Source organism: Balaenoptera physalus, assembly GCF_965194825.1.
Source record: "Balaenoptera physalus genome assembly, chromosome: 1".
NCBI classification, from domain to species: domain Eukaryota; kingdom Metazoa; phylum Chordata; class Mammalia; order Artiodactyla; family Balaenopteridae; genus Balaenoptera; species Balaenoptera physalus.
Window position 1 is genome coordinate 32,778,554 of NC_138882.1, and position 27,972 is coordinate 32,806,525.

General features: G+C 46.0%; 2 protein-coding genes and 1 long non-coding RNA gene across 5 annotated transcripts in view; 1 reads left to right on the forward strand and 2 right to left on the reverse strand.

The window, feature by feature from the left end:
• MAPKAPK2 (MAPK activated protein kinase 2) overlaps positions 1-3,878 on the reverse strand; it is a 45,331-nt gene extending 41,453 nt beyond the window's left edge. Inside the window, exon 1 of one of the 3 annotated variants that reach the window (XM_082462365.1) lies at positions 3,222-3,878. In XM_082462365.1, coding sequence (XP_082318491.1) covers positions 3,222-3,539 — 318 coding nt within the window. In that variant the 5' untranslated portion in view covers positions 3,540-3,878. The remainder of the gene's footprint in view (positions 1-3,221) is intronic. The other 2 variants (XM_082462363.1, XM_082462364.1) reach the window with 2 other exon arrangements.
• LOC309662251 lies at positions 152-14,443 on the forward strand. The gene is made up of 3 exons (XR_014264610.1): positions 152-2,487; positions 4,175-4,286; positions 10,532-14,443. It is a non-coding gene; the product is annotated as an uncharacterized lncRNA (long non-coding RNA).
• Positions 14,444-21,802: 7,359 nt separating this feature from the next.
• Positions 21,803-27,972, reverse strand: part of DYRK3 (dual specificity tyrosine phosphorylation regulated kinase 3) — a 37,471-nt gene continuing 31,301 nt past the window's right edge. The window contains exon 6 of the transcript XR_014263426.1: positions 21,803-22,751. The gene's annotated coding sequence lies outside the window, so the exon portion shown is untranslated. The remainder of the gene's footprint in view (positions 22,752-27,972) is intronic.

Sequence of the window (27,972 nt, forward strand, 5' to 3'; positions counted from 1 at the left end):
GCCAGTCCCAGGGCCAAGCCTGCTGATGTCAGTGCAGTTCCCAAGTGGGAAGCGGTCAGGCGTCCTGGGTTCTAATCCTGGTTCTGCCAAGTGCATGGCTGTATTACCTCAAGCAAGCCTCTGCTCTGGGCCTTGGTTTTCTCATCTGCAAAATGAGGGGGTTGGATGAGATGACCTCTAAAGTCCCTTCCAACTCTGACAGAAGTATGAGTATGACTCAGATTTTCGCAAAAGCAGCCAGGAGAGATGGTGAGGCAAGGTCATAGCACCCACCAAAAAGCATGTAAATGTTACCTCTCTCAGATGGAGGCAGAGAAATAGCAGGGCGGATTGGGACTATTTTTTAAATCACTGATTACATTTAATAGGACTAAGAGGTCACCAGATCACAGACAGGGAGCAGGGCATCAAGGCAGCCGCCACCTCTCATCAACTCTCAGGGCTGTGAGACAGCAGATACCAGAACCCCCATGACAGGCCCTGCTGCCGCTCTACAGCTCTTTGACCTAACTCCCCAGAATGGCCTAACACCCTGGGTAGAGCAGAGGTCTCCTCCCTTTTTCTTCAGGCACCTTTCCGATGAGGCAATCCCTCCTGCCCCACCACCTCTTCCTCCCTTGCTTAATAATCAAAACACTCCTGGTTTTGAAAATCATTTCAGTACTCAGCACCTATGGTTAAGTTAATCAAGATTCAAGATCTAGAAATCTCTTTGGTGTGTGTCTCTGGAACAGAATTCTTTGAACCAGATTCCCCCCACAGCTGTAATTATGTCTCAGCCAGTATTTGGATATTGGAAGCGCTGTTGACACTGCTAACAGTCTCTGAATGCCTCATCCCTTCTTTCTTCCTCTATTATTAAGTTTTTACACAAAAATATGTGGGAAATCTACAATTTAACAGTTGAGTCAACTTGTAAGATCTGGGAGCAGGCTGCCTGTCAAAACACACTCTGACTTCAATCTTCATCCACTTCTAACCTGAGAAGGACAAACTATGAGTGTTATTTAAAATACTCCTGGATCTTTAGCACAGGGAGATCAGCTCGGTGCTTTGTGACCACATAGAGGGGTGGGATAGGGAGGGTGGGAGGGAGACGCAAGATGGAGGAGATATGGGGATATATGTATATGTATAGCTGATTCACTTTGTTATAAAGCAGAAACTAACACACCATTGTAAAGCAATTATACTCCAATAAAGATGTTTAAAAAATAAAATAAAATACTGCTGGATCCTTCCTTTCAAAACCATTCAAAGGGGAAAAAAATCCAAATCTTTCTCCTATTAATTACAATAGAAATCTGAATTGCCACCCAAAAGCATTTTAGAGGGTGGTTTTCTGTGTCTATTAAATAGAATAAGGAGCAGAAGTTGAGAGCTTTTGTTCTGAAGTCTTTATACCATATTCTAGCTATCCAAGAAAATGAGCAGCCAGTGTCCCCAAACTGCTGATGGGTGAAGGCAGATGGCATCTCAGAGGGGATAGAAAACTCTCCTGGAAAGAATGTCTGTCACTTCCTCAACAGTACAGGTTAACTGTGGTCAAACAGTATTCACTCAACTCCACTCCCCGAGGTTAGAGCCACGGGGTCAAACAACCACTCTCCTTCCCTGCCCCCAGTATGAGTAAGGAAAGAACGGTCTAAGGCACAAATAATAAAGGGTTCAGGATACTGATATATTCCTTCTCCAAAAGTCGACACCAAACAACCAAAAGCCCTCAGCAACAGCTTATAGTAAAAACCAAACAAATCTGACAGTGTTGAGGCTAGCTGAAGTTCTCCCCCAAAAGGGAGGATGAAAGCAGCAAGAAACTAATTTTAGAGGCCTTAAAATCTGTTAAGTTGAACATGCTTGTCTTCTTCAACCCCCAAGTACCAGGGTCTTATTATATCTAATTATATATTCCAACAGTTCCACCCATAACACATATCTGAGTTTCGTATGAATAGCTGAAACACAGCTAGCCACAGGGATTGAGGGGGAAGAGAAAATATAACACAGGAAGTATTTTTCTCCTCCTCCAATCATTAAGACACCCCAGGGGAAAAAGGCGTTTTGGGTCACCTTTAGAGATGTGGTTTGATCTGAAACCCCTCTTTGGGGAAAACCTTTTTCATGACCCTGAACAGTGGCTCACACTGCACTGGCGACTCATCAGACCTCCAAGTCCATTCTGTTTAACTTCCGAAGTAGATACTCTCACTGAAATCCCCATTCTCCCCCCTACCAGATCCCCTTAAAAAAGAAACGAAAAAAAAAAAAAAGAGGTTGGTTTTCCCCAGCTCCAGGAAAACGCTCCCTCCTGCTGTCCACCAATCGCCCATGTCCAGGACTCAAGTGGCCATCTCCGATTTGCGGAATCAGCACTGGCCAAGCCGTGGTTTACGGACCCGGTTTACAATGATCAATGGAGCTATGGAAACAGGAGACACCGCGCTGGAGCCTGCTGACCTCCCATCTGGAGCCTCGCAGGCACTGAAGGTAGGAGGGGGCACCCTCTCGGATCAAAACAAATCCTCCCTCGCGCCCGGGGCGGTCTTGGGGTGGGGGCGGTGTCGGTGTCCCAGCGGAATCTCCAGCCTTGCACCTCCCCGGCCGGCGCGCCCCAAGGCAGCACAGCCGCGCTCGCAAGGCCCAGGGAAGTGAAATCACACATTCCGGCTCCCAAATAAGGAGCGAGGCTAAATAAACCTCTGAGATACGACTTCTCCAAACCAACCGACCAACCAGCTCAATGAGTAATGGGCCTTTTGTGCCCACAGAAAGAAAGGAGGGAGGAGAGGATGGGGAACCACAACCCCCGAAAATCACTTCCTTGCGACTAGGGGGAAAATTAGCAGAAGTGGTCCCGAAGCCAACCGTTGCGACTCGGCTGGATGCCGCTCAAACCCAAAATGGCAGGGTCCTCAAGAGTCCTCTCGAGTCCCCGCCACTCACACCCGGAGGTGACCGGAAACTCGGTCTCGGCTGTGCGGTCCGCCGGGACCTGACCTTCCCGCTGCCCCCCGCCCCCTGCCGCGCACTTGGCACCCCTCGCGCGCGCGGGACGGGCAGCCCCGCCGCGGCCACTCCTCCGCGGCCCCGACGCCAGTCCGAGGAAAGCGTCGGCGCGACCACGCTGAGCCACCGAGAGCTTAGGCCGCTGCGGAGTGCCGGGGGTGGTCCCCGGGAGACCCCCTCCGCCCGTCCTCCCCTCCCTCGGGCCCCAAACCTACTTTTAGAGCGAATTTCTCCTGGGTCCTCTTGTTGAAGATCTGCAAAACTTTCCCGTTGATGCCCAGTCCCAGGACCTGGGTGGTGACCTTGTAGTCGTCGATGATGGCGTTCTTCTTGATCTGCAGGCTCGACTTGACGTGGAACTGGGGGAACTGCTGCGGGGGCTGCGGCGGCGGCTGGGCCGGGGGGTGAGGTTGGGCCGGGGCGGGGGGTTGCGGCGGCGGTGGCGGGTTGGGGAACATCGCCGGCGTTGGACAGCATGGTGCGGTGGCGGCGGTGGCGGCGGGCTGGGGAACAGCACCGGAGTTGGACAGCATGGTGCCCGGAGGCGCGGGAGCAGCGGCGGGAGGGCCCGCGGCGGGCCCCTCCTCCGGCTCCGGACGGGTTCCCCGCCACCCCCAGCCCGGCTGCGAAGTTTGCTCCGGGCTGGAGCCGGCTTCCCCGCCCCGGCCCGGCTCCAGGCTCGGCGGGTCGCGGGGCTCCGTGGGTCCCGCTGTGCGCCGCTGGCGCCCACCGACCCTGCTCCCTCCCTCCCACCCTCCCCCCGGGGGCCAGGCGCTCGGTGGAACGCGGGACAGCGGGGCCCCGGCCGGGGGGGAAGCGGCCGCGCGACAAAGTACCCAGCCCGAGGGCCGGCGGCCGCGTCACAGCCTCGTCTGCGTCCGGGGCCGGTCCTTAAAGGGGAGGGTCGGAGGGGGCAGGGCTTGGGGAGGCGGGACGGAGCTGGGGAGGCGTGGGCGTGGGGGAGGGGCTGGCCTTAAAGGGGAGGACGCGAGGCTTCCGGAGCGTGAAGGGTCAAAGCTGGGGACTGGGGCTGGGGACAGGGAGCCGGGACCGAGAAATCGTAGTTCTTAAATAATCAGGGCCACGTAAAGCGAAAGGGGAGGCGTATGAAAGTAGCTGCATAATCAGATAGATAATCCACTTTTCTCCAATTGTCTGGCTCTTTTAGACAGCAGCAGCTGGGGGTGTATTTCGAAGGCGAGGGATGACTAGCAAGTATGAGCCAGATGAGACCTCTGGGGTGACCTGGAATTACAGAGGCCACTCATTCTCGGAATAGGGTGAGGCAAATATGGAATATTTTAACTTGAACACTTTCCTCTGAGTTTTGCATTTCTTTTCTCACAAATTTGTTTTTCGGTAAAGATTTATTATCGTATAAATATGAACAATTTAGTAATTATACTTTTGAACATTTTTTCATGTAAATTAGCTAAAAAGGGATACAGGGCAGGAAGAGGATGGATTGACATTCAGACTACCTGAAATCAGGGAGCCTTTTCTTCTGACTGGCTGTGTGATCCTGAGCAAGTCGGTGCACCTCTCCCAGTGGGAAGAATGGGGTGTGGAGAGAATTCCCTGAGACAATGTACCAAAAAGGGAAGGTCTGGGGAATAGGTCCTGATTTCCAATGTGGAAAAGTTAGGCCCTGAACCTACAGCCATAAGAAATGGGTATTTTTGAAGAAGCCAAGTTCTAGTCCAATTTAGCCCCATGTCTCTGAGGAAGATACTAAGGATCTAGCTGGACCTAAGCATAGCCCAGATCAGGGGAGGAGACTGGGGAGGCCCTAAATTTAAGCTGCCAGAGGGTCTCGATACATATTCTGATGGGGGTTTGGGGATGATCATGAAATACATTCCTGCTGACCTCCTCCCCACTCTGACTAGTAAAACAGCTCAGAAATAAGACAAGGAGCAAGAGAGGTGAAGACAAAACCTCAGCTTAATTACTGATAAGGCCAAATTAGAGAGTGTGACTTTACCTATGGCCACACGTGGCCCCTAACACGTTCCCCCAACACTCTAGAGCCCCCTTGTCCAGGGAGACCTAGCTCAGGGAGAAGCAGAGGAGGGAACATCCTAAGGACAGGTGCCCTGAGGACCGAGCCCAGGCAAGGATGGAGTGAAGGGTAGCCTGAAAGGTAGAAGTTACCCTCCCAGCAGAGTCCCTTCCCAGGAGTCACTCCTTGGTCCATTCCATGGACCAAGGAGAAATATGATTCCCCTAACACAGATACTCGCTCTTAGCACAGTTAATTTAGCGTACACCTTGACTTTGTGCAAGGTGCCATGCTCAGGCCTGCAGTGGTGGATGGTGTTGATCTGTGGGGGAGAAGACAGGTACAAGCAGACAGCATCAAGAGAGTGGCACTGACACAAGTCTGGGAGGTGAGGGCAGAGGGATTCTCCTCTGCAAAAGCAGGCGGCGGAAGCTCTCCTCTCATGCTAGAGGGTGGATAAGTTATTAGACAGTTCCCCATTCCTCTGACTCCTCAAAGATAAAAAGACAGCCTACGGCCACAGAGATTGGAAAACACCTCACCTGTTCTGCAGCACTACTATCACCTCCCTGAGGCACACAAGGGAGAAGCCCAAGGACTGAGGGAAGGACGCAGGGATGGGGAGGTAGAAGCGCCTGCTCCTCGGTCTCATCTCAGCTGGGCTGGGGCTGCGCAGCGCTGGGAGTTGGTCTTTTTTCCTCTGCAGAGGGTCACCAGTGGCTTCCTACTGCCTGGCACTGAGTTTTCACCTGCTTCCCTCCACAAGCCTAGACAGAGGATAAGCTCTTTTTGCCCTTTCAGAGACAGAAGGCACAGTGGAAAGAGAACAGAATTTAGAGACAAATGACCTGAGTTCAAGTCTCTCCTCTTTGTATCTGAAAAAAGGAGACAAATAATAAAATCAAATATCAGGGCTCAGTGAGAATTAAATGAGATAGTGTTCATGAGAACTACCCAAAAGCTAGAAATGATCATGAAATAGTAAATCTTATCATGACTGAGGCATTGCTGGCTTGCTCCTCTGCTCTGTGCCCACTGCCTGGGGATCTGCCCCTGATATCAAAGCTGCCTTCCTATCTAGCTGGGACTCTGGGGAGATGCTGCAGCCCAGTGACCTAGGAATAACTAGACAACTGAAACCACAGCTGGGACTTCCTCCTGGAATTACAAGGACCAATTAGGCCCACGGGTCACACAAGGACTCAGTACATAGAGGTTACAGAAGCTGCACACACAGCACCCAGAAAACATATACATATATCAACACAAACACATAAGTGCAATATGCCTGGCATGTAACAGACACGAAATAAATGTCTAATGGATGGATAATAACTGGGGAGTGAGATGGGCTAAAGGAAGAACCTAAGATGGGCAAGAGATCCAGAGTCTTAAGTTCCATTCCAGTTCTAACTAACTATGTAACCTCATGCAAGTCCCGTGCCCTCTCAGTTCCCTCTTTCTCATCTGTCCAACAGTGATGATAACATCTGTCCTGCCTCCCTTGTAGAGCTATTGTAAGAATAAAATAAAATATTTTTTCTTAGTACATGGAAGTCCAAAGTCCTATTTGTATAATACCAAGCTCTCAACCATCTGTAATGAACTACTTAAACAATTTTTATGGATACGTAGAAGCACTTCAGAAGTTAAAAGTCTATGCAAATAGAAAGTACTATTTTTGTCTACTATTGACATGCAAACACATATGCCATGCAATACTGTACACACAAAGACAATTTAAAGACCTCAGGTACATAGAATTTGGTTAATTATAATCCTCCTCATCATTGAATCATTGGTCCATGTATCTCTGCTTTTATTTAATTAGTTATTAGTTTGGTTGTTTTGTTTTGTTTTGTTTTGGGGCGGGTTTTTTGGCTGCACCTTGCAGGGATCTTAGTTCCCTGACCAGGGATTGAACCCAGGCCATGGCAGTGAAAGTGCCAAGTCCTAACCACTGGACCACCAGGAAAGTCCTTAGTTATTTTTAATAATGCAGTAGGCACCTGTGAATCCACTACCCAAAATGAAAACCAGGACTTTGACAGTAGCATACATCTAACTAGGTGGTTCCTCCATTCACCCCCAACCCACCTCTGTTTTCTCTGGCCAAGATAACCATTATCTTGAATCCTAGGTTCATCATTCCTTTGCTTTCCTTTTATATAGTTTTATTTCATAAGGACACATAAAGGTGTCTGACCTTCATAAAAGGTGAAGCTCATAGTGTCTTAAAAGGGAGGTGGATATGGGTGACTTCATCAGAAAGATGAGGTTAAAATAAGGCAATGTCTTGTCATAGTTTCAGAGTATTCCCCACCTCCTCACGATGATGGTGACGATGATGATAATGATGGCGATTATTGAGTGCTTACTCTATACCCAACACTGTGCTCAGCCCGCCATTGTCTCATTTAAATCTCCTGAGGGCCTGTGGTAGAGATTGCTGGTTGTTTCCGCCAGGATCCATTTCCCCCTCTTTGATAGTAAAGAATCTTCAGTATTTAGCTAAGCACATGACTGCCCGGAATCAAAACTACAGCCTGCATTACAGCTGGCTGTGTTCATGACTTGTAAATGGAAGCTGTTGAGAAAAGAGGTAAGTCCTCCTCTTTCTCTTCCTCTTTTCTCCTTCCTGGTGGCTGGAATAAAAATGTAATGGCTGGAGGAACTTCCCTGGTGGTCCAGTGGTTAAGAATCCATCTTGCAATGCAGGGGACGCCAGTTCAATCCCTGATTGGGGAACTAAGATCCCACATACCACAGGGCATTACTAAGCCCACGCGCCACAACTACTGAGCCCGAGCTCTGGAGCCCTCGCGCACTACAACTAGAGAGAATCCCAAGCACTGCAGCGAAGAGCCCACGTGCAGCAACTAAGGCCCAATGCAGCCAATAAATAAATAATTTTTTTTTTTTTTTTTTTTTTTATGTAATGGCTGGAGCTTGAGCAGCCATCTTGAATCATGAATTGGAGGCCACAGGTTGAGGATGACAGAGCAAAAGGATATAGTCTATGTCCTTCTATCCATGGAGTATGGATAGAAGATGGAGACTGGATCCATCGTATCAGCCCTAAACAACTTACCCAGCCTTTATATGAAATAGAAATAAATGTCCTTCTTATTACAGCAACTGATGTTCTAAGTTTTCTATCACTCACATCCAAATCCCATTCTAACTATTATACAACCCTATGAGATACGTACTGTTATCCTCATTTATCTATTTATCTATTTTAAAAATGAGGAAACTTAGTCCTAGAGAAATTGAATAACTTTCCTGGGGTACATAGTTAACAAAGCACAGAACCCAGGTCTTTCTGACCCAAAGTCCATTTTCATGGCCCCCACTCTAAATCCTAAGCAGACATACACCCACATATCCTTCTTGATGTCCAAAATATGGTATCTTGCCATTTCTGGGCAGGAATGACCTAAAGAGGTATGGCCTATACTTTCCATTTTAGATAAACTTTAAATCTCCCACACCTCAATTTCCTTCAATCTTGACCTAATCTGTTACAGAGTATACAGAGTATAACCCAGCATGGCTGGGTTATATGATACGATTACTTGTGAATCCATGACAATATCTCTTCTCAAGGCTTCCCCCGTCCTGCCTTCCACCATCAGAGTAAAAATTTCCTATTTTGCTGTGATATGGCATTATGAATGGATGACAAGGGGTGAAAATCTATGGAGGTGAATTTCCTGCACATTTTCAGATAACACACTCTTGATGAAATACGATCATCCGCAAGCTGTTGGATAGATATATGCACACAGATAAAGTGGCCTTTGTATCTATTGCTGGGGCACACAAAATACTGCAGAAGCGAGCATGATTCACAGGAAAGGCTCTCTTCACTGAAAGCTCACTCTTGGAAAGGAAAATGACTCGAGGCCTAGGAGAGATAAGCAGTCTTCATGTTATAGGCTAGTTTTTCTTTGAGAGATTGAGAAATTCTCCAAAGCAAAAATGACAGATATACAAGAATTATTCATCACAAAATTTCTGAAATCTCTGAAAGTGCTAGGGACTGATCCACAGAAAGAAATTTTACCCAAAGCAAATATTGTGGGCAGTCGCCTATGTGAGGACATCTCAGAGGGGAAGAAATGCTCTGCTCCCCCACCCCAATGCCCTTATCTGCACCCCATCCTTTGACTGTTTAATGCCACAGCAGGGAGCAGCCAGAGCAGAGGGGACGAATGGGAATGGGAAGAGAAAGAAGGAAGTACCTAAGGGGGAACAGAAACTTAGCTTCTGCACATCGACAGACATGACCTGGTCCAAAGGGACGGAAAATGGGACTAATTAAGACTACAGGTTGCCTAACTGTAAATTCCGTGCCTTAGTATGGGAAATGGAGAGGAAAGGGGTAAATATTCCACCATAGTCAAGATAACCCAAGACTGTTGTCCCATATTAAAAGTTTTGCCCCTCCAGTCTAGCCTGTATCTGGCATGTCAATTGCGATTCAGATGAGCATTCAGCCTGGATAGTGAAATGGGGAAGGGAGAAAGGTAAAGGGGATTTGCCATCCAGGAGCACAACCAGGGTGTGTCAACCCAAAGGGTCATTGGTCTTTGTCTGGTAACCTGCTGACCCCTGGAATTTTTTTCCATCCCTCACTTAAGATGAGTAAATGGGAGTGGGAAGGTAGGAAAGGTAGGAAGAGATGTGTGTGTGTCTGTGTGTGTGTGTGTGTGTGTGTGTGTGTGTGTGTGTGGACTGGGTAGCAATTTCCTAAGTGTATAAGAATAAACAGCTTCCCATGAGACCATAATTTTGAGGCAGCAGAACATGGCGGAATCAAGTCCTGGGTTCAAATCCCACCTCTACCACTTACTACTATAATAACTGCACCTCTGCATTATTTTTGTATAATGAAGGGGGAGATAATACTCCCTAGATTAATATTCCTGTGCCAAGTTTTGAGCTGTTACTGACACATACTGATTGGTCTCTGTGGGGCGGTTATTATGCAGCAGGTACATTCATACCAATCATCTCTTTCAATCCTCTCGACAGGCTGTACTTAGTTAGTATTATTTCTGCTATTCCAATCATTGAAAGCACTGTGGCTCAGAAAGGTTAAATACCCGGCCAAAGTCATCACACTAGAGCAGAAGAGCTGGAATTCAAAACTCATGCTGTTTCCACACATGTCAAAGTCCATGTTCCTAAATGCTCCTGTAAGTTGTCCAGCCACCTGACACCTGCCAGGCCACTCTGGGGAAGCCATCCCAGCCTGTGCGCATGGCTCAGGAGAAGGAAACAGTCTGCAACCTGCAACTTACTCAGATTCCAAAGACTCTTCCTCCAAGACAGAGAGTTAAAGGCAATGAATAAAGTCATTTAAGCAGTAGTGAATTTAGGATCCTAGGATGTATAAGCTTTTGAGAAATGACCTAAATATATGAGGTACATGTGGTATAACCCACATTTTGTTTTGTTTTTGCTCATTAAATGACAGAGGTAGGCGCTAACTTTTTCCCCCATGTTTCTCTTTAGGTTATGAAAACTATAATATTGTAGAGATGAAAAGGACCTGTGAAGACCACCTGATCTGTCAACTTTCTCAAAAGACCACACCTACATGTAGACAAGTAGGTGTGTGACCTTAAAAACTTTAGGCTCTCAGAACTTCCGGTGTCTCACTATATCATGAAAGGAAGTTCTTCCTTTTGTGTGACCTATATAGTACATGTTGCGGGCAAGTCCCTCTCATTCCTGGAAGCTCGCTCATTGATGCTGGAAAGGCGTCTCCCCACAGCTTTGGATAGATGTCTAGAACCCTCCCTTCATTGGAGCAGTAGGTGCAGGGGAAAATTGGATGTGCTGTAAGAGAGAAGTTGGCATGTGGGCCAGCCTGGTACCTGCACCTGACCCCCACCATCAATTTTGCACCCCTTTTCATATCCACAAACATTGACTGAGCACCAGTTAAGGTCAAGTATTGTACTGGGCATAGGAATGCTCAGAGGACCCTGATGGACCTTGAGTGCCTTGAGAAGTTACATATATATATATTTACATGTATATGTAAATGGTGACGGTTATGTATATACATAACATAAAATGTATCATTTTAACTATTAACTAGTTCAGAGGCATTAAGTACACTCACATTGTTGTGCAGCCACCACCACCATCCATCTCCAGAACTTTTCATCTTCCTAAATTAGTTCTCTGAAGTCATTAAATAATAACTCCCCAATCCCATCCTCCTCCCAACCCCTGGCAACCACCATTCTACTTTCTGTCTCTATGGATTTGACTACTCTAGGAAACTCATATAAGTGAAATCATACAGTATTTGTCTTTTTATGACTGGCTTGTTTTACTTAGCATAATGTATTTAAGGTTCATTCATGTTGTAGCATGTGTCAGAATTTCCTCTTTTTTTAAGGCTGTACCATTTTATATATATATATACCACCTTTTATTTATTCACTCATCCCTCTTGATGGACACTTGGTTTGCTTTCACCCTTTGGCTATTGTGAATAATGATGCTATGAACATGGGTGTACAAATATCTGTTTGAGTCCCTGCTTACAATTCTTTTAGCTATATACCCAGAAGTTGAATTGCTGCATCCTATGCTAATTCTATGTAAAATTCTTTAGGAACTGCCATGTTATTTTCCATAGCAGCTGCATCATTTTACATTCCCATCAGCAATGCATAAGAGTTGCAATTTCTCCACTTAGCTAACACTTGTTATTTTCTAGGTTTTTTGGGTTTTGTTTTTGGTAATAGCCGTCCTAATGGGTGTGGCCTTGAGAGGGTTTAAGTATGGGTCTTCAGGGCTCACAAACAGGAGAGAGTCATCTAGAAAGTTCTCACCAAAGAAATGACATTTGACCTAGGGATCTAAATATGGGCAAGAATTCTCCAGGCAGAGGAGGAGAAAGGGGTAACACTAAACAATGGAGCAAAGGGAGACGAGAAATTGCACAGCCTGTTTAGGAGCAGCAGGTGGTCAGCACAGGCTGGAATGTAGGGTGTGCAGGGGAGAGTGTCAAGATGTGAGGCGAAAAGCAGATTTAAGGGCTAGACATTCCACTAAGGTTTTGGACTTTGGGCAACAGGGAGCCATTGGTAATACTATGTGAAAGTGCTGTGCAAACTTCAACACATGATATAAATGCAAGAACTTAGAACAAAGAAGAAAGAAGTGTTTTTAAAGAAAAAAATGGGGCCTCCCCTGTGGTTAAGAATCCACCTGTCAATATGCAGGGGACACGGGTTCGATCCCTGGTCCGGGAAGATCTCACATGCTGCAAAGCAACTAAGCCCGTGCTCCACAACTACTGAGCCCACGTGCTGCAACTACAGAAGCCCGAGCGCCTATAGCCCGTGCTCCGCAGCAAGAGAAGCCACCGCAATGAGAAGCCCACGCACCGCAACGAAGAGTAGCCCCCGCTCGCCGCAACTAGAGAAAGCCCGCGCGCAGCAACAAACAGCGAACACAGCCTAAAATAAATAAATAAATATTTTAAAAAATAAAATAAAGAAACAAATGTACTAAGATTAATACACAATACCTGGAAATTGGAGGCAGTTTCTGGCATCTACCAGGAAGGACACTGGGCCCCCGGTAGCCAGACCCCTGGTGTTGGCTCCCAGTGCAAAGGCAGCCGAATGACCCGCCCGTGTCGACCTCTCTGGTACAGAGGGGCTTAACTGTCCATGAGATGGGAGAGTGGTCACAGGTCCACTAGAGGGGTCACAGGTCCCCCCTCCTTCCTTCTGGATCACTGCACTCAGCAACGTGTCACCTTTTAGTGCAAGATTCCAAGTCGTTCAGACACTTGGAAAATCTCCCCAAGCAGCCACCTGCCTCTGACAGCCCCTTCTAAACCTGAAGTCGGACCCAGATGAGGCCTCCCCAATGCAGCTGCATCACTGTCCCTTCTGCCTTGAGGAGCGAGACAAAGGACTCTTCCCTATATTCAACACATAGAAGATTTACAAAATTACAGAATATTCCATCTCTCTCTCTCTCTCTGAACCTTTAATACAGCAGTCCCCAAACTTTTTGGTACCAGGGACCAGTTTCGTGGAAGACAATTTTTCCACAGACCGGTGGGAGGGGGGATGGTTTCGGGATGATTCAAGCTCATTACATTTATTGTACACTTTATTTCTATAGTTATTACATTGTAATATATAATGAAATAATTATACAACTCACCATAATGCTGACAGGAGGTGGAGCTCAGGCAGTAACGCGAGCGATGTGGGGCAGCTCTAAATACAGATGAAGCTTTGCTTGCTTGCCACTGCTCACCTCCTGCTGTGCGACCCGGTTCCTAACAGGCCACGGAACAGTATCGGCCCGTGGCCCGGGGGTTGGGGACCCCTGCTTTAGTACGTGAACATGGTACACAATGCAAAAGCCCCAAAGGACATATAGTAAACAGCTCTCTCCCAGCCACCCAGTTCTCTGCCCCATTTTCTCGTGCATCCTTCCAGAGGTATTTAAGCCAGTCCAGCTTTTCGCTTAAGAACTAGCATGGACTGTGTTTGGCCTAAATCCCAGGACACCAGATCCTAAACTCCAAAGTCCACTGTCAAGAGGGAAGCCCTGGATGAGCCATGTTAGCCAAAGTCAAAAGGCTTGGGTAGCTCGTGGCCATGCCAGCCTGCAGTGCAGCCTTTACTCTGTGCTTCCTGGGATCAGGGCATCCTCCGGAGTCTGAGGCTTCTCCCAGCATCGGTGAGGGAAGGGATAGGAAGTGAGCCATGATGGCCTGGGGTGGGAGCTGGGTATAGATCAGGGAAGAGGGTGAGACCAATCCTGGAAGAGGACGGATGGGGCTATGCTCCCCAGTTCTGTGGGGGAGGCCTCCGAATCTGGGCCCACTGGCTGCCCCCCTTGTGTCTGCAGAGCCATCTGGTGCAAAGACCCCTGTCAATAGGAAAGGTAGCAAAGAGGGGTGTGTGGGCAGCCTTCCCCTGGGCCTTCCCCAGACAGGTCAGGGCCCAAGCAGGGGTGTTTCTTCAAGTCTCGGTGTGATCGCAGCTGTCCGGGCCACTGAGCTCCTGCCTGCGTCACTCCCCAGGAATCTGGTTCTTGTTTACCACCAAGAAGTGTGGTGATTACAGAGCCAAGCGGCCCTCCTCCAGCTTCCTCAGGGAGTGTGTGGGGAACCCAGGGCCTGGAAAGGGAGACGTGCTGAGTGGGAAGATTAGCGGGCTTCCTCACCAGGATGAGTCAGGGAAGGGCCTGGCGGGACTCCAGCGTGGCCTGGGCTGGGACACCTGGGACCATCTTCTACAGAGCTGGGAAAAGAAAGAGCAGGGCAGCAGAAGAAGCAAATGAAGGTGAACGGGCAAGGACCGGGGGCAAGGAACCAGGAAGCCTGGAGTCAAGATGACACTACCTGTTGTGTGCTCCGCACTGTGTTAAGAAAGAACAGAGACCTGGCAGGCAGTGAAGCCTCCTGCAAACTTCTTATCCATCCCTGGGGGTGGCTGTCCAGTGCCTGCCACAGAATATGACACTTATTTTTGCTGGGCAGATGGAATGGAAGATGGTGGCTGGCACTCAGGGAAAGACAAATAAAAGTCATAATAATCACGCCAATTGATCAAGCACTTCCTATGTTCCTGACATGGTTCTAAGCGCTCGTCATGTGTTAAGCAATTCCCAGAACAGCCCTACAAGGCAGGTGTTACTAATATCCTTTCGGGGACCCAGATGAGGAAATTGAGGCCCAGTGTGTTTAAGTGACTTAAAGTAAGGACTGGAGTGGGGCTTTGAAGGTGGGAAGCTGGGACCCAACCCTGTCTTCTTAGGCACCATGCTTTCCTGAGCAGGGAGCAGGGGCCACCCAAAGATAGACAGCTTGGGGCATAAGGCTCTATCCTAGAGTTTCTTCTCCCATCAGTTACCCTGTTGTGACCTCACCCCCATGCCAACCCTGGATGGGCTCCACTGGACCCTGTTCTAGGCTTGGAAAAAATGGCAATGAAACTAAGATGGCTATTTTTTCCCAAACCAAAATTCCAATAATCTATTTCTCTGGATCAAGATCTTGGTCCAAAAGCCATTAAAGGTGTTGGGAGGAGAACAAGAGCTGAGCATCCTACTCTCCCTCTCCCTGCTCCTTGTCCTGAAGCCTTTTCTCTTCTGTTCCCTCTGCATTTTTCAGAACATTGTCCAAATGCGGGGGTATTTCCAAAACACCAGCTTGCTCCATTTACTTCCCTCACAGCTGTCTGCTCTTTTCTCCCTGGGAAGTTGAGCTAACAAGGCAGTCTGATAATCAGGTCATTTCTACTGTTTTTCAGCATTTCCAGGGGCCCTGGTGCTGCGAATGGAAATGTCAACGTGGGGTAATTACATGGCCCCATGCCCTGTTTTCCGACTACCGTTTATCCATAATCGATTCCTGAGAAAGACAAAGGATGTGGATAATCAGCCAAGCAGATGGAGTGTCAGGCGTCCAGGCCAGAAGAGAAAACATAGCTCCCCTGAAGGGAGAGGGAAGAAAGGCCTCTGGCTCAGGGAATGTCTACTGTGGGGACAAAACAGGCTCCAGAGGAAAGCATCAGCCTCAGACCTGGCGTCAGCAGATAAGGTGTGTGTAGAGGAACCAATTAATCACTGGACGTGTCCTTTAACATCTGACAGCCTTTGGAAGCTCTCTCTAGGAAATGGGGAAGGAAATAGTAAGGAAGGACCCTGAGGATATCACATGAAGGAGGAAGCATGGGCATTAGAATAAGGTGGAAAGATCACAAGTCCTGGAAACTAGTTATTTAAAGACACTCCTTGTGGGCTTCCCTGGTGGTGCAGTGGTTGGGAGTCCACCTGCCAATGCAGGGTACACGGGTTCGAGCCCTGGTCTGGGAGGATCCCACATGCCGCGGAGCAACTTAAGCCCGTGAGCCACAACTACTGAGCCTGCGCGTCTGGAGCCTGTGCTCCGCAACGGGAGAGGCCGCGACAGTGATAGGCCCGCGCACCGCGATGAAGAGTGGCCCCCACTCGCCGCAACTGGAGAAAGCCCTCACACAGAAACGAAGACCCAACACAGCCAAAAATAAATAAATTTATAAAAAAAAAAAAAAAAAGACACTCCTTGTAACACACACACACACACACACACACACACACACACACACACATACTGGAGGTTGATAGAGCCTGTGGTGGGACCACAGTTTTCTTTGGCTGGCTTCTTTGCTTTTAGGTCTGGCTGAGAAGATGGGGCTAGACATTTATCATTGGGCATTTTAGTCAGTTTCACTTCCTGTTTCTCATGCTGAAAGCATAATAGTCATCATAATGATAATAATAGTTCCTCAGGCTTGCCTCTGCCTCCTATTTATCTAAGGCCTCCCAGAAGTGTGTGTATAAGTGGGAGAGGGGAGAGTACAGCTTAGCTACTCTATCAGTCAACAGCTGAGGGTGGAGGCAGGCATGGAGGTGAGGGTAAGGGATAGGAATTAGCAATGGAAATTATTAAGCTCATTTTTTTTCAAGAAGAGGAATCTAAGTGTGCTGGTAGTTCCCCAATTGGCTATTCTCACCACAGAGATGTTTGTAAATCCCTTCTCCCAGGGTCCTCCAAAAATAAATCCTTCCCTTTTCAGCCTTCAATCCGTCTTAATCTAGGAAATCCTTGTAATCTGAGGCCCAGAGACTTTAAGCTGACTTCCTAGAGTCACACAACAGGAAAGATAGGACCACACCAGGCTTCTTGTGCATCCGTTAAAAGCTGCAACCAGGAAGGGAATTTCCAACTCTATGGGGAACTTGCAAAGTTGTTAGGAAAAACCACAACTATTTCTGCTAAGGAAAAAATATGCAGTCCTCCATAGACTTGAAACCCCAGGATAGTTAAGAGAGAGCTCTGTCTTACTGGGAATAGGTTGGGACCATCTAAGATTAGGAGAGGGCAGGGGAAACAGCTTCCAGACTTTGATCAGGACAACTGTTCACAGAATAGAGGTGTCGGGCCAGTATTTTAATTTTTTACCGCCAGTAAAAGGAGCTGTACTTTAAGGACAAAGGTTGAGCACTTTACAGGCTCTGGGGACTCAGATGGGAGTGGAGGGAAGTGGGAGAGGGAGCCATTATCATGATGACAATAGTAATGTAGTCCTTCCTTTAGATCCTGCCCTCCCCTTGGGGATCTGAGGACAAGTGGAGGGAGGGAGGAAGCAGGTGGTTCAAGAGTCTTTTCTATATGAACAAAAAAGGCAGGTAAAGAAAAAAATTAAACCACCAGAGAGAACCCCTAATTAATTGAGTTAAGATTAAAAAAAAAAAAAAAAGCTTCCTCTCAGACACAAAGACATACACAGACACACATCCCACACGGACAGACACAGCCTGAAGCACTATTTAGTTACACTAAGGATGAGAGGATGTGAGATCACACGTTTGTTTATTGTGATATTTATTATTGTTGGATTTTTTTCCCCAAAAGACAATCATAAGCCTAGGGCTGGATGGTGAATGCCAGGCTAACAATGTAAAAATGAGAAGTTAACTGTGACCCTGTGAATAATCAACCTGGGACTGTCAAGTGAGGAATCCATGCAGGGAGGGAATAATACTAACACTAAACATGCACATAGCAATCACTACGTGCCAGACACTGTTCCGAGCCCTTTACATACATTTGCTCATTTAACATTCGCAGCAAGCCTGTGAGATAGGCTGCGACTCTTAGGATCCACACCCTTCTCTTCCACGTTCATTGCAACCCCGGCTGCCCTCGCATTTCAGAGTCTGTAGACAGACTGGGTTATCTGACCCTCACCTCTGCCTCTCTTCCCAGCAGCAACTGCCACAGGCCCAGGACCAGCCACATAGTCTGCAGGACCCAGTGCGAAATGAAAACGCAGGGCTCCTTGTTCAGAAATTAGGAAGAATTCCAAGGGAGCAACAGAAGAGCATTAAGCCAAACATGGGGCCCCCTAGGCACAGGTCCCTGTGTGACCACGTGGGTCACACACCCATGAAGCTGGCCCTGCAGCGATACCCCCGAAATCCCTGCACAGAACAGTTGTGGAATCTTCTGTTATCCGACCCTGGTGTGTGCCCTACTCCTGAAAAAGGAAAGGGAGCAAGAAAAACACATTGTATCCCACATACACTGGGCATGTGTGTATGGCTTTGTTGAAGAAGGTATTCCAAGTTTGGTTTTCAGACTTGATCTAGCTGAGTTTTAAGGTCTCTCCCAACGCCGTATTAGGAGATTCGTCCTTTTATTCTTCCCTTTCCTCACATCCCACATTCAACTGGTTGGCAGTTCTTGCTGCTTCTGTTTCAGCAAGGCCTCCTGTATCCTGCCCTCTTTTCCATCTCCCCTGCCACTGCCCTAGTTTTCTCTCACCTAGAATATTCCAGTAACTAGCTAACTAGATTCCTTGCTTTCAGTCCCCACTGTTTCCAATCCATCTTTCGCTCTGCTTGTTATGCTTAGGTTTTTTTTTTGTTTTTCATAGACCTTTATTGGAGTATAATTGCTTCACAATACTGTGTTAGTTGATGTTGCACAACAAAGCAAATCAGCCATATGCACACACATGGCCCCATATCCCCTCCCTCTTGAGCCTCCCTCCCACCCTCCCTATCCCACCCCTCTAGGTCATCGCAAAGCGCTGAGCTGATCTCCCTGTGCTATGCTGCTGCTTCCCACCACCCAACTATTTTACATTCGGTAGTGTATATATGTTGATGCTACTCTCACTTTGCCCCAGCTTCGCCCTCCCACCCCATGTCCTCAAGTCCATTCTCTATGTCTATCTCTTTATTCCTGCCCTGCCACTAGGTTCATCAGTACCATTTTTTTTCTTTTTTTTTAGATTCCATATATATGTGTTAGCATATGGTATTTGCTTCTCTTCTTCTGACTTACTTCACTCTGTATGACAGACTCTAGGTCCATCCACCTCACTACAAATAACTTTTTCTTTTTATGGCTGAGTAATATTCCATTGTATATATGTGCCACATCTTCTTTATCCATTCATCTGTTGATGGACATTTAGGTTACTTCCATGTCCTGGCTATTCTAAATAGTGCTGCATTGAACATTATGGTACATGTCTCTTTTTGATTTATGGTTTTCTCAGGGTATATGCCCAGTAGTGGAATTGCGGGGTCATATGGTAGTTCTATTTTTAGTTTTTTAAGGAACCTCCATACTGTTCTCCATAGTGGCTGTATCAATTTACATTCCCACCAACAGTGCAGGAGGGTTCCCTTTTCACCACACCCTTTCCAGCATTTATTGTTTTTAGATTTTTTGATAATGGCCATTCTGACTGTTGTGAGGTGATACCTCACTGTAGTTTTGATTTGCATTTCTCTAATAATTAGTGATGTTGAGCATCTTTTCATGTGCCTCTTGGCCACCTGTATGTCTTCCTTGGTGAAATGTCTATTTAGGTCCTCTGCCCATTTTTTAACTGGATTGTTTGTTTTTTTGATATTGAGCTCCATGAGCTCTTTGTATATTTTGGAGATTAATCCTTTGTCTGTTGTTTCATTTGCAAATATTTTCTCCCATTCTGAGGGTTGTCTTTTTGTCTTGTTTATGGTTTACTTTGTCGTACAAAAGCTTTTAAGTTTAATTAAGTCCCATTTGTTTATTTTTGTTTTTATTTTCATTACTCTAGGAGGTGGGTGGAGAAAGATCTTTCTATGGTTTATGTCAAAGAGTGTTTTTCCTACGTTTTCCCCTAAGGGTTTTATAGTGTCTGGTCTTACATTTAAGTCTTTAATCCATTTGGACTTTATTTTTGTGTATGGTGTTAGGGAGTGTTCTAATTTCATTCTTTTACATGTAGCTGTCCAGTTTTTCCAGCACCACTTATTGAAGAGGCTGTCTTTTCTCCATTGTATGTTCTTGCCTCCTTTGTCGTAAATTAGGTGCTCGTATGTACGTGGGTTTATCTCTGGGCATTCTGTCTTGTACCATTGATCTATATTTCTGTTTTTGTGCCAGTACCATGCTGTCTTGATTACTGTAGCTTTGTGGTATAGTTTGAAGTTGGGGAGCCTGATTCCTCCAAGTCCATTTTTCTTTCTCAAGATTGCTTTGGCTATTCGGGGTCTTTTGTGTTTCCATATGAATTGTAAAATTTTTTGTTCTAATTCTGTGAAGAATGCCATTGGTAGTTTGATAGGGATTGCATTGAATCTGTATATTGCTTTGGTTAGTATAGCCATTTTCACAATATTGATTCTTCCAATCCAAGAACATGGTATATTTCTCCATCTGTTTATGTCATCTTTGATTTCTTTCATCAGTGTTTTATAGTTTTCTGAGTACAAGTCTTTCACCTCCTTAGGCAGGTTTATTCCTAGGTATTTTATTCTTTTTGTTGCAATGGTAAATGGGAGTGTTTCCATAATTTCTCTTTCAGATTTTTCATCATTAGTGTATAGGAATGCAAGAGATTTCTGTCCATTAATTTTTTATCCTGCAACCTTACCAGATTCATTGATTAGTTCTAGTAGTTTTCTGGTGGCATCTTTAGGATTTTCTATGTATAATATCATGTCATCAGCAAACAGTGACAGTTTTACCTTTCTTTTCCAATTTGTATTCCTTTTATTTCTTTTTCTTCTCTGATTGCTGTGGCTCGGACTTCTAAAACTATGTTGAATAAAAGTGGCGAGAGTGTACATCCTTGTCTTGTTCCTGATCTTAGTGGAAATGCTTTCAGTTTTTCACCACTGAGTATGATGCTTGCTGTGGGTTTGTCATATATGGCCTTTATTATGTTGAGGTAGGTTCCCTCTATGCCCACTTTCTGGAGAGTTTTTACCATAAATGGGTGTTGATTTTTGTCAAAATCTTTTTCTGCATCTATTGAGATGATCATATGGTTTTTATTCCTTAATTTGTTAATGTGCTGTATCACATTGATTGATTTGCATATATTGAAGAATCCTTGCATCCCTGGGATAAATCCCACTTGATCATGGTGTATGATCCTTTTAATGTGCTTTTGGATTCTGTTTGCTAGTATTGTGTTCAGGATTTTTCCATCTATGTTCATCAGTGATATTGGTCTACAATTTTTGTGTGTGTGTTATCTTTTTCTGGTTTTGGTATCAGGGTGATGGTGGCTTCGTAGAATGAATTTGGAAGTGTTTCTCCCTCTGCAATTTTTTGGAAGAGTTTGAGAAGGATTGGAGTTAGCTGTTCTCTAAATGTTTGATAGAATTCTCCTGTGAAGCCATCTGGTCCTGGACTTTTGTTTGTTGGAAGATTTTGAATTATGGTTTCAATTCCATTACTTGTGATAGGTCTGTTTATATTTTCTAATTCTTCCTGGTTCAGTCTTGGAAAGTAGTACCTTTCCAGGAATTTGTCCATTTCTTCATGGTTGTCCAGTTTATTGGCATATAGTTGTTTGTAGTAGTCTCTTATAATCCTTTGTATTTCTGCAGTGTCAGTTGTGATTTCTCCTTTTTCATTTCTAATTTTATTGATTTGCGTCCTCTCCCTTTTTTTCTTGATGAGTCTGGCTAAGGGTTTATCAATTTTGTTTATCTTCTCAAAGAACCGGCTTTTAGTTTTATTAATCTTTGCTATGAAAACACGACGACCCAAAACCTATGGGACGCAGCAAAAGCAGTTCTAAGAGGGAAGTTTATAGCAATACAATCTCACCTCAAGAAACAAGAAAAATCTCAAATAAACAATCTAACCCTACACTTAAAACAACTAGAGAAAGAAGAACAAAGAAAACCCAAAGTCAGTAGAAGAAAAGAAATCATAAAGATCAGAGCAGAAATAAATGAAATAGAAACGCTTAGGCTTTTATTAGTTACTTTCGAGAACTTTCTCTCCCCTAAGTTGTACATTTCTCCAGGGTGGGTATTCTATTCCCAGTCACCTATACATTCCTCAGTAGCCCTGAGAAAAGCAGCCTGTGCCTTCTGGCTACTTCTGCAATGCCTCCTTTGCACATCTCTCCTTTTCCTTTAGGCCCATGTTCTGGACTGGAACCCAGCCTCCTGAACTCTCAATCAAGAGAGCACTGCTCTTCTGTCTAAATTCCAGAGGAAAGCATGACGTCCAAAGTCTTGTCTCCTATTATGATCAAAATGTGGCCAATTGGAAAGGTTAGGAAAATCTACCTCCCAGTGGATCAAGAATGACCAAAAAGCACTAGAAGCCATGGAGAGGGCTAACTGACGTTTCTTGCTTAGAACTGTAGATGTAGGCTTGTTTAGCCTGGCTTCAAGCAGAAAGGTGAAGAGATATGACTTCCATAATCTTCACTACCCATCACAAAGTAATCGGCAACTCAGGATTGTTTTAAAGAGTGATGGTCTTGACTGCTACTTTAGGGAAGAAGCCCCAATCAGAGATGCTTCACTTCGACATCTTTAAAAGTTTTACTGGTACCCTGATCCCATTTTAAGACCAACCTAAATTACCTTGGGTACAGAATATAACAACCTCCCCATATCAGTAAGGATGAACTCAGCTGGAAAGGTAACTAGCAGTGGCTTAACCCATAAAGCAGGTAACAGTTTCTTAATAAGACCTGACAGAGGTGATCTCAGGTTTCTCAGCAGCTCAACAAAGTCGTCAAGTACCATCAAGGATCCATGTCCTACCATCCCCCTGTATTGCCATCTTCAGCAGACGGGATGTCACCCTCCAGCTAGCTCATCCCTTCACTGTTCCAAGGAGGCTGCAGCAGCTCCAAGCTTCTCATCCTCAGAGGACATGGTTCAACTGAGCAAGGAAAGAGGCAGGAGTGAAAAAGAGAATACAAATAAATTTTAAATTTTTAAAGGCTTTTTTTTTTTTTTTTCCTCCTGTGACTGTCTTATTTATCATGGGAAAACATATTTCCAGAGGACCTCCACAGATTCCCCCTTATATCTCATTGGCCAGAAGTGGGTCACATGCTCATCCTCAACCAATCACTGGAGAGAGGCAGTGGAATTCCTCCAACTCCTCCCCTGCCCGGAGGGAGGAGCCCTCCCCAAGGGAAGAAAAAGGGGTATGGGTTTTGAGTAGGTAACTGACAGTATTTGCCCCACTCCCACTCAACTGACTCTTTCTCCTGATCCTGTAACACATTTAAGTATCCTTGGCCCTCAGGCCTGCCTCTCCCTGACACCTGCCCCCTTTCTCCTCTTCCCTTCCCCAGCAAACTCACTGCAGGAGCCATATAACTGCATTGCCTCCGATGAATGATTGATAGGATCTTGTTACTATTAAAACCTGGGGCCCATAATAAGCCCTATGTCCTCTGTCCCAGGGGAATGGAACCAAGTTTTTGGATTTGGGAATAGTAAAAGATGTGAAAGTTTAGTTTAAAGGATGAGAGGAGTGGCCTGTGTGGGTAATTTTGTATGGGGGTGGGTGGAAGGAGAGAAAAAACGCGTAACATGAACAAATAAATCACAACAACCATATCCAATAAAATAGAAATCGGGAGGCTCAATGTCAGATAAGGGGAAAGTAACTTTCCCCTTTCATGGTTTCTCATTATTAAAATCCCAACTTTAAAAGGCTGAGGTCAGAGCTCAGACAATGGGGAAGATGGGGAAGATGCTCCTTCTTAGGATCTAACAAAAAAGGAGCCAATAAGAAATGGAGGGCTTCCCTGGTGGCGCAGTGGTTGAGAAACTGCCTGCCAATGCAGGGGACACGGGTTCGAGCCCTGGTCTGGGAGGATCCCACATGCCGCGGAGCAACTGGGCCCATGAGCCACAACTACTGAGCCTGCGCGTCTGAAGCCTGTGCTCCGTCACGGGAGAGGCCGCGACAGTAAGAGGCCCGCGCACCGCGATGAAGAGTGGCCCCCGCTCGCCACAACTGGAGAAAGCCCTCGCACAGAAACGAAGACCCAACACAGCCAAAAATTAATTAATTAATTAATTAAAAAAAAAAAAAGAAATGGAATCAAAAAGGAGAAAGTCATTTCTGGAAATGCATCTGTGAGATCCTCTCGTAGGTGGAAGGGAAAGAGAATTAGCGTAATTGAACTTCTACCTACTCTAAGGTAAAATACGTCATATACATTGCCTCATTCAGGCCTCACACCATAAGTTAAGAATTATTCCCATTTGTGACCTAACAAAGAAAAACCTAGCTGCATATTTTGTAAGGGACAGAGCCAGCACTTGAACCCAGATCTTTCTGACCCTAAAGCACATGCCTTGTCATCTCCCTATGACCATGAAAAGCCCATGAAGTCTCCTTTCCAAGGATAGTGATCTATCTGTACAGGCTCATTCATTCATTAAACAAATTTTATTTGAGCCATTATATGTCAGACACAGAGGTAGGCTGTAGGTTAGCTGTGGTTCTGCTTTGGGGAGGGGTGTTCAAAAGACCTCTAGGGGTCTCTTCTGGTTACAGAATTCTGCAATTGTAGGAAAGCAAGGCAGCCATAGCTTCTTTCTCTGCTGTTGTCCATATCTGATGAATTGCCACTGGGGAAGAGGCCAGAACATGGTGGACACTACTTTTCTGCCCAGGCTAGGAAGAACAGTAGAAGGGAGAGTCACCAAGAAGTTCAGTGGTCAAACTGGACTCTAGCAGTCTCTTCCAGGGTCCAGTGTTAAAAAGAGGCCTGGTATAGAGTTTCTTTTGGGGATCATGAAAAAGTTGTGGAGATGGATAGTGGTGGTAGTTGCACAGCATTATAAATGTCCTTTAATGCCACAGAATTATACACTTTAAAAATGGTTAACATTGTAAATTTCATGATATATACATCTTATCACAATAAAAAAATTTAAAGTACACTTGGCAAAATAAAGTCTTGAAAATAATCTTGAAACACACTTTGCAACATTGCTCCTAAATGTACACCTATCCAAAGAATTAACCATTCAGAGCATTCATGCACTCAATTCATTTTAGTTTTGAGCTATCAGTACCAAAAGGAAGGAAGGGAGGGAGGGAGGAAGGAAGGGGAGAAACAGTAGCAAAAGCTCCATTAATTTATACATGGAAAGAGTCACAACCATAGTTGAAGCATAGAATTTATTCTTCTGGCTTGTTTCCCACCAACAGCATCCAGTGCCTGATAGATAGAGTCACAGTGCACATTTTAAAAACGTGCAGTAAGGTTCCTAAAAATAATTGTAAATCATACAGACTAAGTGACAACAGTAACAACAAAATAGACCCAGGACTTTGTCTTTCCAGCCTGAGCACCACAATCACCAGGTCACTCTGACCTTCCATGGCAGGCAGCCCTGGGCAGCTGGAAAAAGTGACTTCCTGACCAGGATGCAAGGAGCCTGGCAGCCACGAGGGGCTGAGCCATGTGGGGTGTCTTGGTCCAGGCTGGAGTGACGGCCAGCTTCCAACACGGAAGACCACACCAGCAATGGGACTAACTGGGTCCCAGGATCAGGAAGTGCCCCCCTTCCCCATACATACAGTGACTCCCCACTCCCCACCTGCGACACTAGGAGAGGCAGTGGCCCCTCTGGAGGGTGGGCAGGCAGTGTCTCCATCACCTCCACGTTACAAATATGGAAAGTGCTAGGCTTGACTAAAGTTACAAACAGGTAGTTTCTTTTCCTCCGTGGAGCAAAAAGGAAAAGTGACTCCATGTTCTCATTGGAACCAGGCTGCTAGTCACAGCATACATAGCTCCAGTGTTTTTTCCACTAAATATGTCAATCTGTAAAATTGAAAGAAGATCCTGGCTAGGAGACATAACTGCAATCAGGAGATGGAGAGGAAGCTAGAGGGACTCTCCAGTTATCCTTTTTTTTTTTTTTTTTTTTTTTTGGAGCTTAGAAGAAGCGGCTGCGTACCAAGGTAGAGGGTGAAGTGGCTTTATCCCTTCACTCACCACCAGAGGGGGCAGTGTAACTTTATCCCTGTACTCACCACCAGAGGGGGCAGTTGCTCCACATCGGTGGTCTCTGCAGTGCTGAGAAGGTACTACTTGCTAAGGGTGAGACCCCCTAAGGCTCTAAGGGTCATTTTAGCTCTCCCTTGCCCCAGAGCTGCCTGCTTTTACTTATCAAACCTCACTCTTAGATAAGGAAGGCACTGCAGGGATCATCTGGTCCCAGACAGCTGGGTGTTTCCCCCACTCTTAAAGAGCTCCAGAAATAAACTCCAGCACCGCGCCTGGCTGTGTCACAAGGCTCTCAGTGTGGGCTGCCTACAGCCACCGAGACAGGAGCCAGGTGAGGGCAGATGAGCCCCCTCGGGGCAGGCCAACTGTGCATTAGCCCCTGTGGAGGGAGGCGGCTTCCTCCTCCTGCCCAGGAGACCCAGGTACCGGCTTCCATCCTCTGGCCACCTCTCAGACCAGGCCTGAGAGCAACAGACCCCTGCCTGTGAGCCCGAGGGCTGAAGCCTCTTCATCTGCCTCTTGGGCTCCTTGCTTTAAGAGGCACCCTTTGTGGAGGTGAGTTTGGGCTCGTGAGACAACCCCATTTAACATCGACTCCCACCCCTCCTTGCCCCCAATGCATCTGTCTCTGCTTCATTCCATCTGATGTCCTCAGAGGAATGGCTAATTAAATTGAAAAGAGCTGGCCTATTTTTGGTGTTTTTTTCAGCTAAGACCTGGAGGAATAGCCACAAAGTTTGGAAGGAACCACAGGGAGGCTGAAAAGCTCTGGGGTTGGCTGGTTATTCTAGGATTGTCAGGTCCTAAGTCCCATAGGCTGGCTGTTCCAGTTAAGGTTCCATCCCATTCCCTGGGTCATCAAATTAGGGGATGGGATAGAATCTGAAAGAAGGGGAAATATCTTCTTGGGTATTCTCATCCCACATTGTCCTAGAAGAAACAAGCTGATTTATTTGGCTTATTTGTTGCAAAGTCAGAGCAGCAACAGCAGACCAAATAAAGATGGGTCTCTGCAGAAAAATGGCAGGAGTCGGGGAGGGTGCGGGGGGTAGGATGTGGGGTGGGAGCAGGGGTACCTGACCCCTAGCTCACATTCCATTACCTGCATTTGAACAAATACTGTTTCCTTCCAGAAAATTACTTTCTTTCCAAAAAGAAAACTCGTCATATTACTTCTCTACATTAAAACATCCTTTGGTTCCTTATTTGTCTGCCTAACTGACAAAATCCTTAACTGTACTCCTAATGTCCCTTTAAACCAGCCCAAACCTTTTTCACCAGATTCAATTCCTGCCATCTTATACACTAGCCATCCTGAGTTTTTCACCATCCCTTTTCACCTCTTGCTGTCTCAACACACTTCAAGTCCTCTGCCAGGAATTCCCTTCTCAGCCTAGCAAATTCTACTCATTAATGGACTTGCAGTGCAAATATTACCTCTCTGAAGTCTTTTTTTAACACCTCCAGGAATTAGTCACTTTCTCTGCTGTGCTTCCCTAGAACTTGGATCATACCTCCATGAAACCTCCTGTCAAACACATTCTAATAATTTTTTTACATGTCTCTGTTCTGTGTAAAATATGACCTCCTGAGGACAAGGAGTGTGTTTTATTCACCCGTACTTGCAGCATGGGGTTCAGTGAGTTTTTTTTTTAAAAAACAATGTGTTTTTTTCCCTTTAGTTTTCCTGATCATCTAATATTATTTTATTTTATTTTTATTTATTTATTTTTGGCTGCATTGGGTCTTCATTGCTGGGTGCGGGCTTTCTCTAGTTGCGGCGAGCAGGGGCTACTCTTTGTTGCAGTGTGTGGGCTTCTCATTGCAGTGGCTTCTCTTGCTGCGGAGCACAGGCTCTAGGTGCGTGGGCTTCAGTAGTTGCAGCACGGCGGGCTCAGTGGTTATGGTGCACGGGCTTAGTTGCTCTGTGGCATGTGGGATCTTCCCAGACCAGGGATCGAACCCATGTCCCCTGCGTTGGCAGGTGGATTTTTTTTTTTTTAATTAATTAATTAATTTATTTATTTATTTATTATTTTTTTGTCTGTGTTGGGTCTTCGTTTCTGTGTGAGGGCTTTCTCTAGTTGCGGCGAGTGGGGGCCACTCTTCATTGCGGTG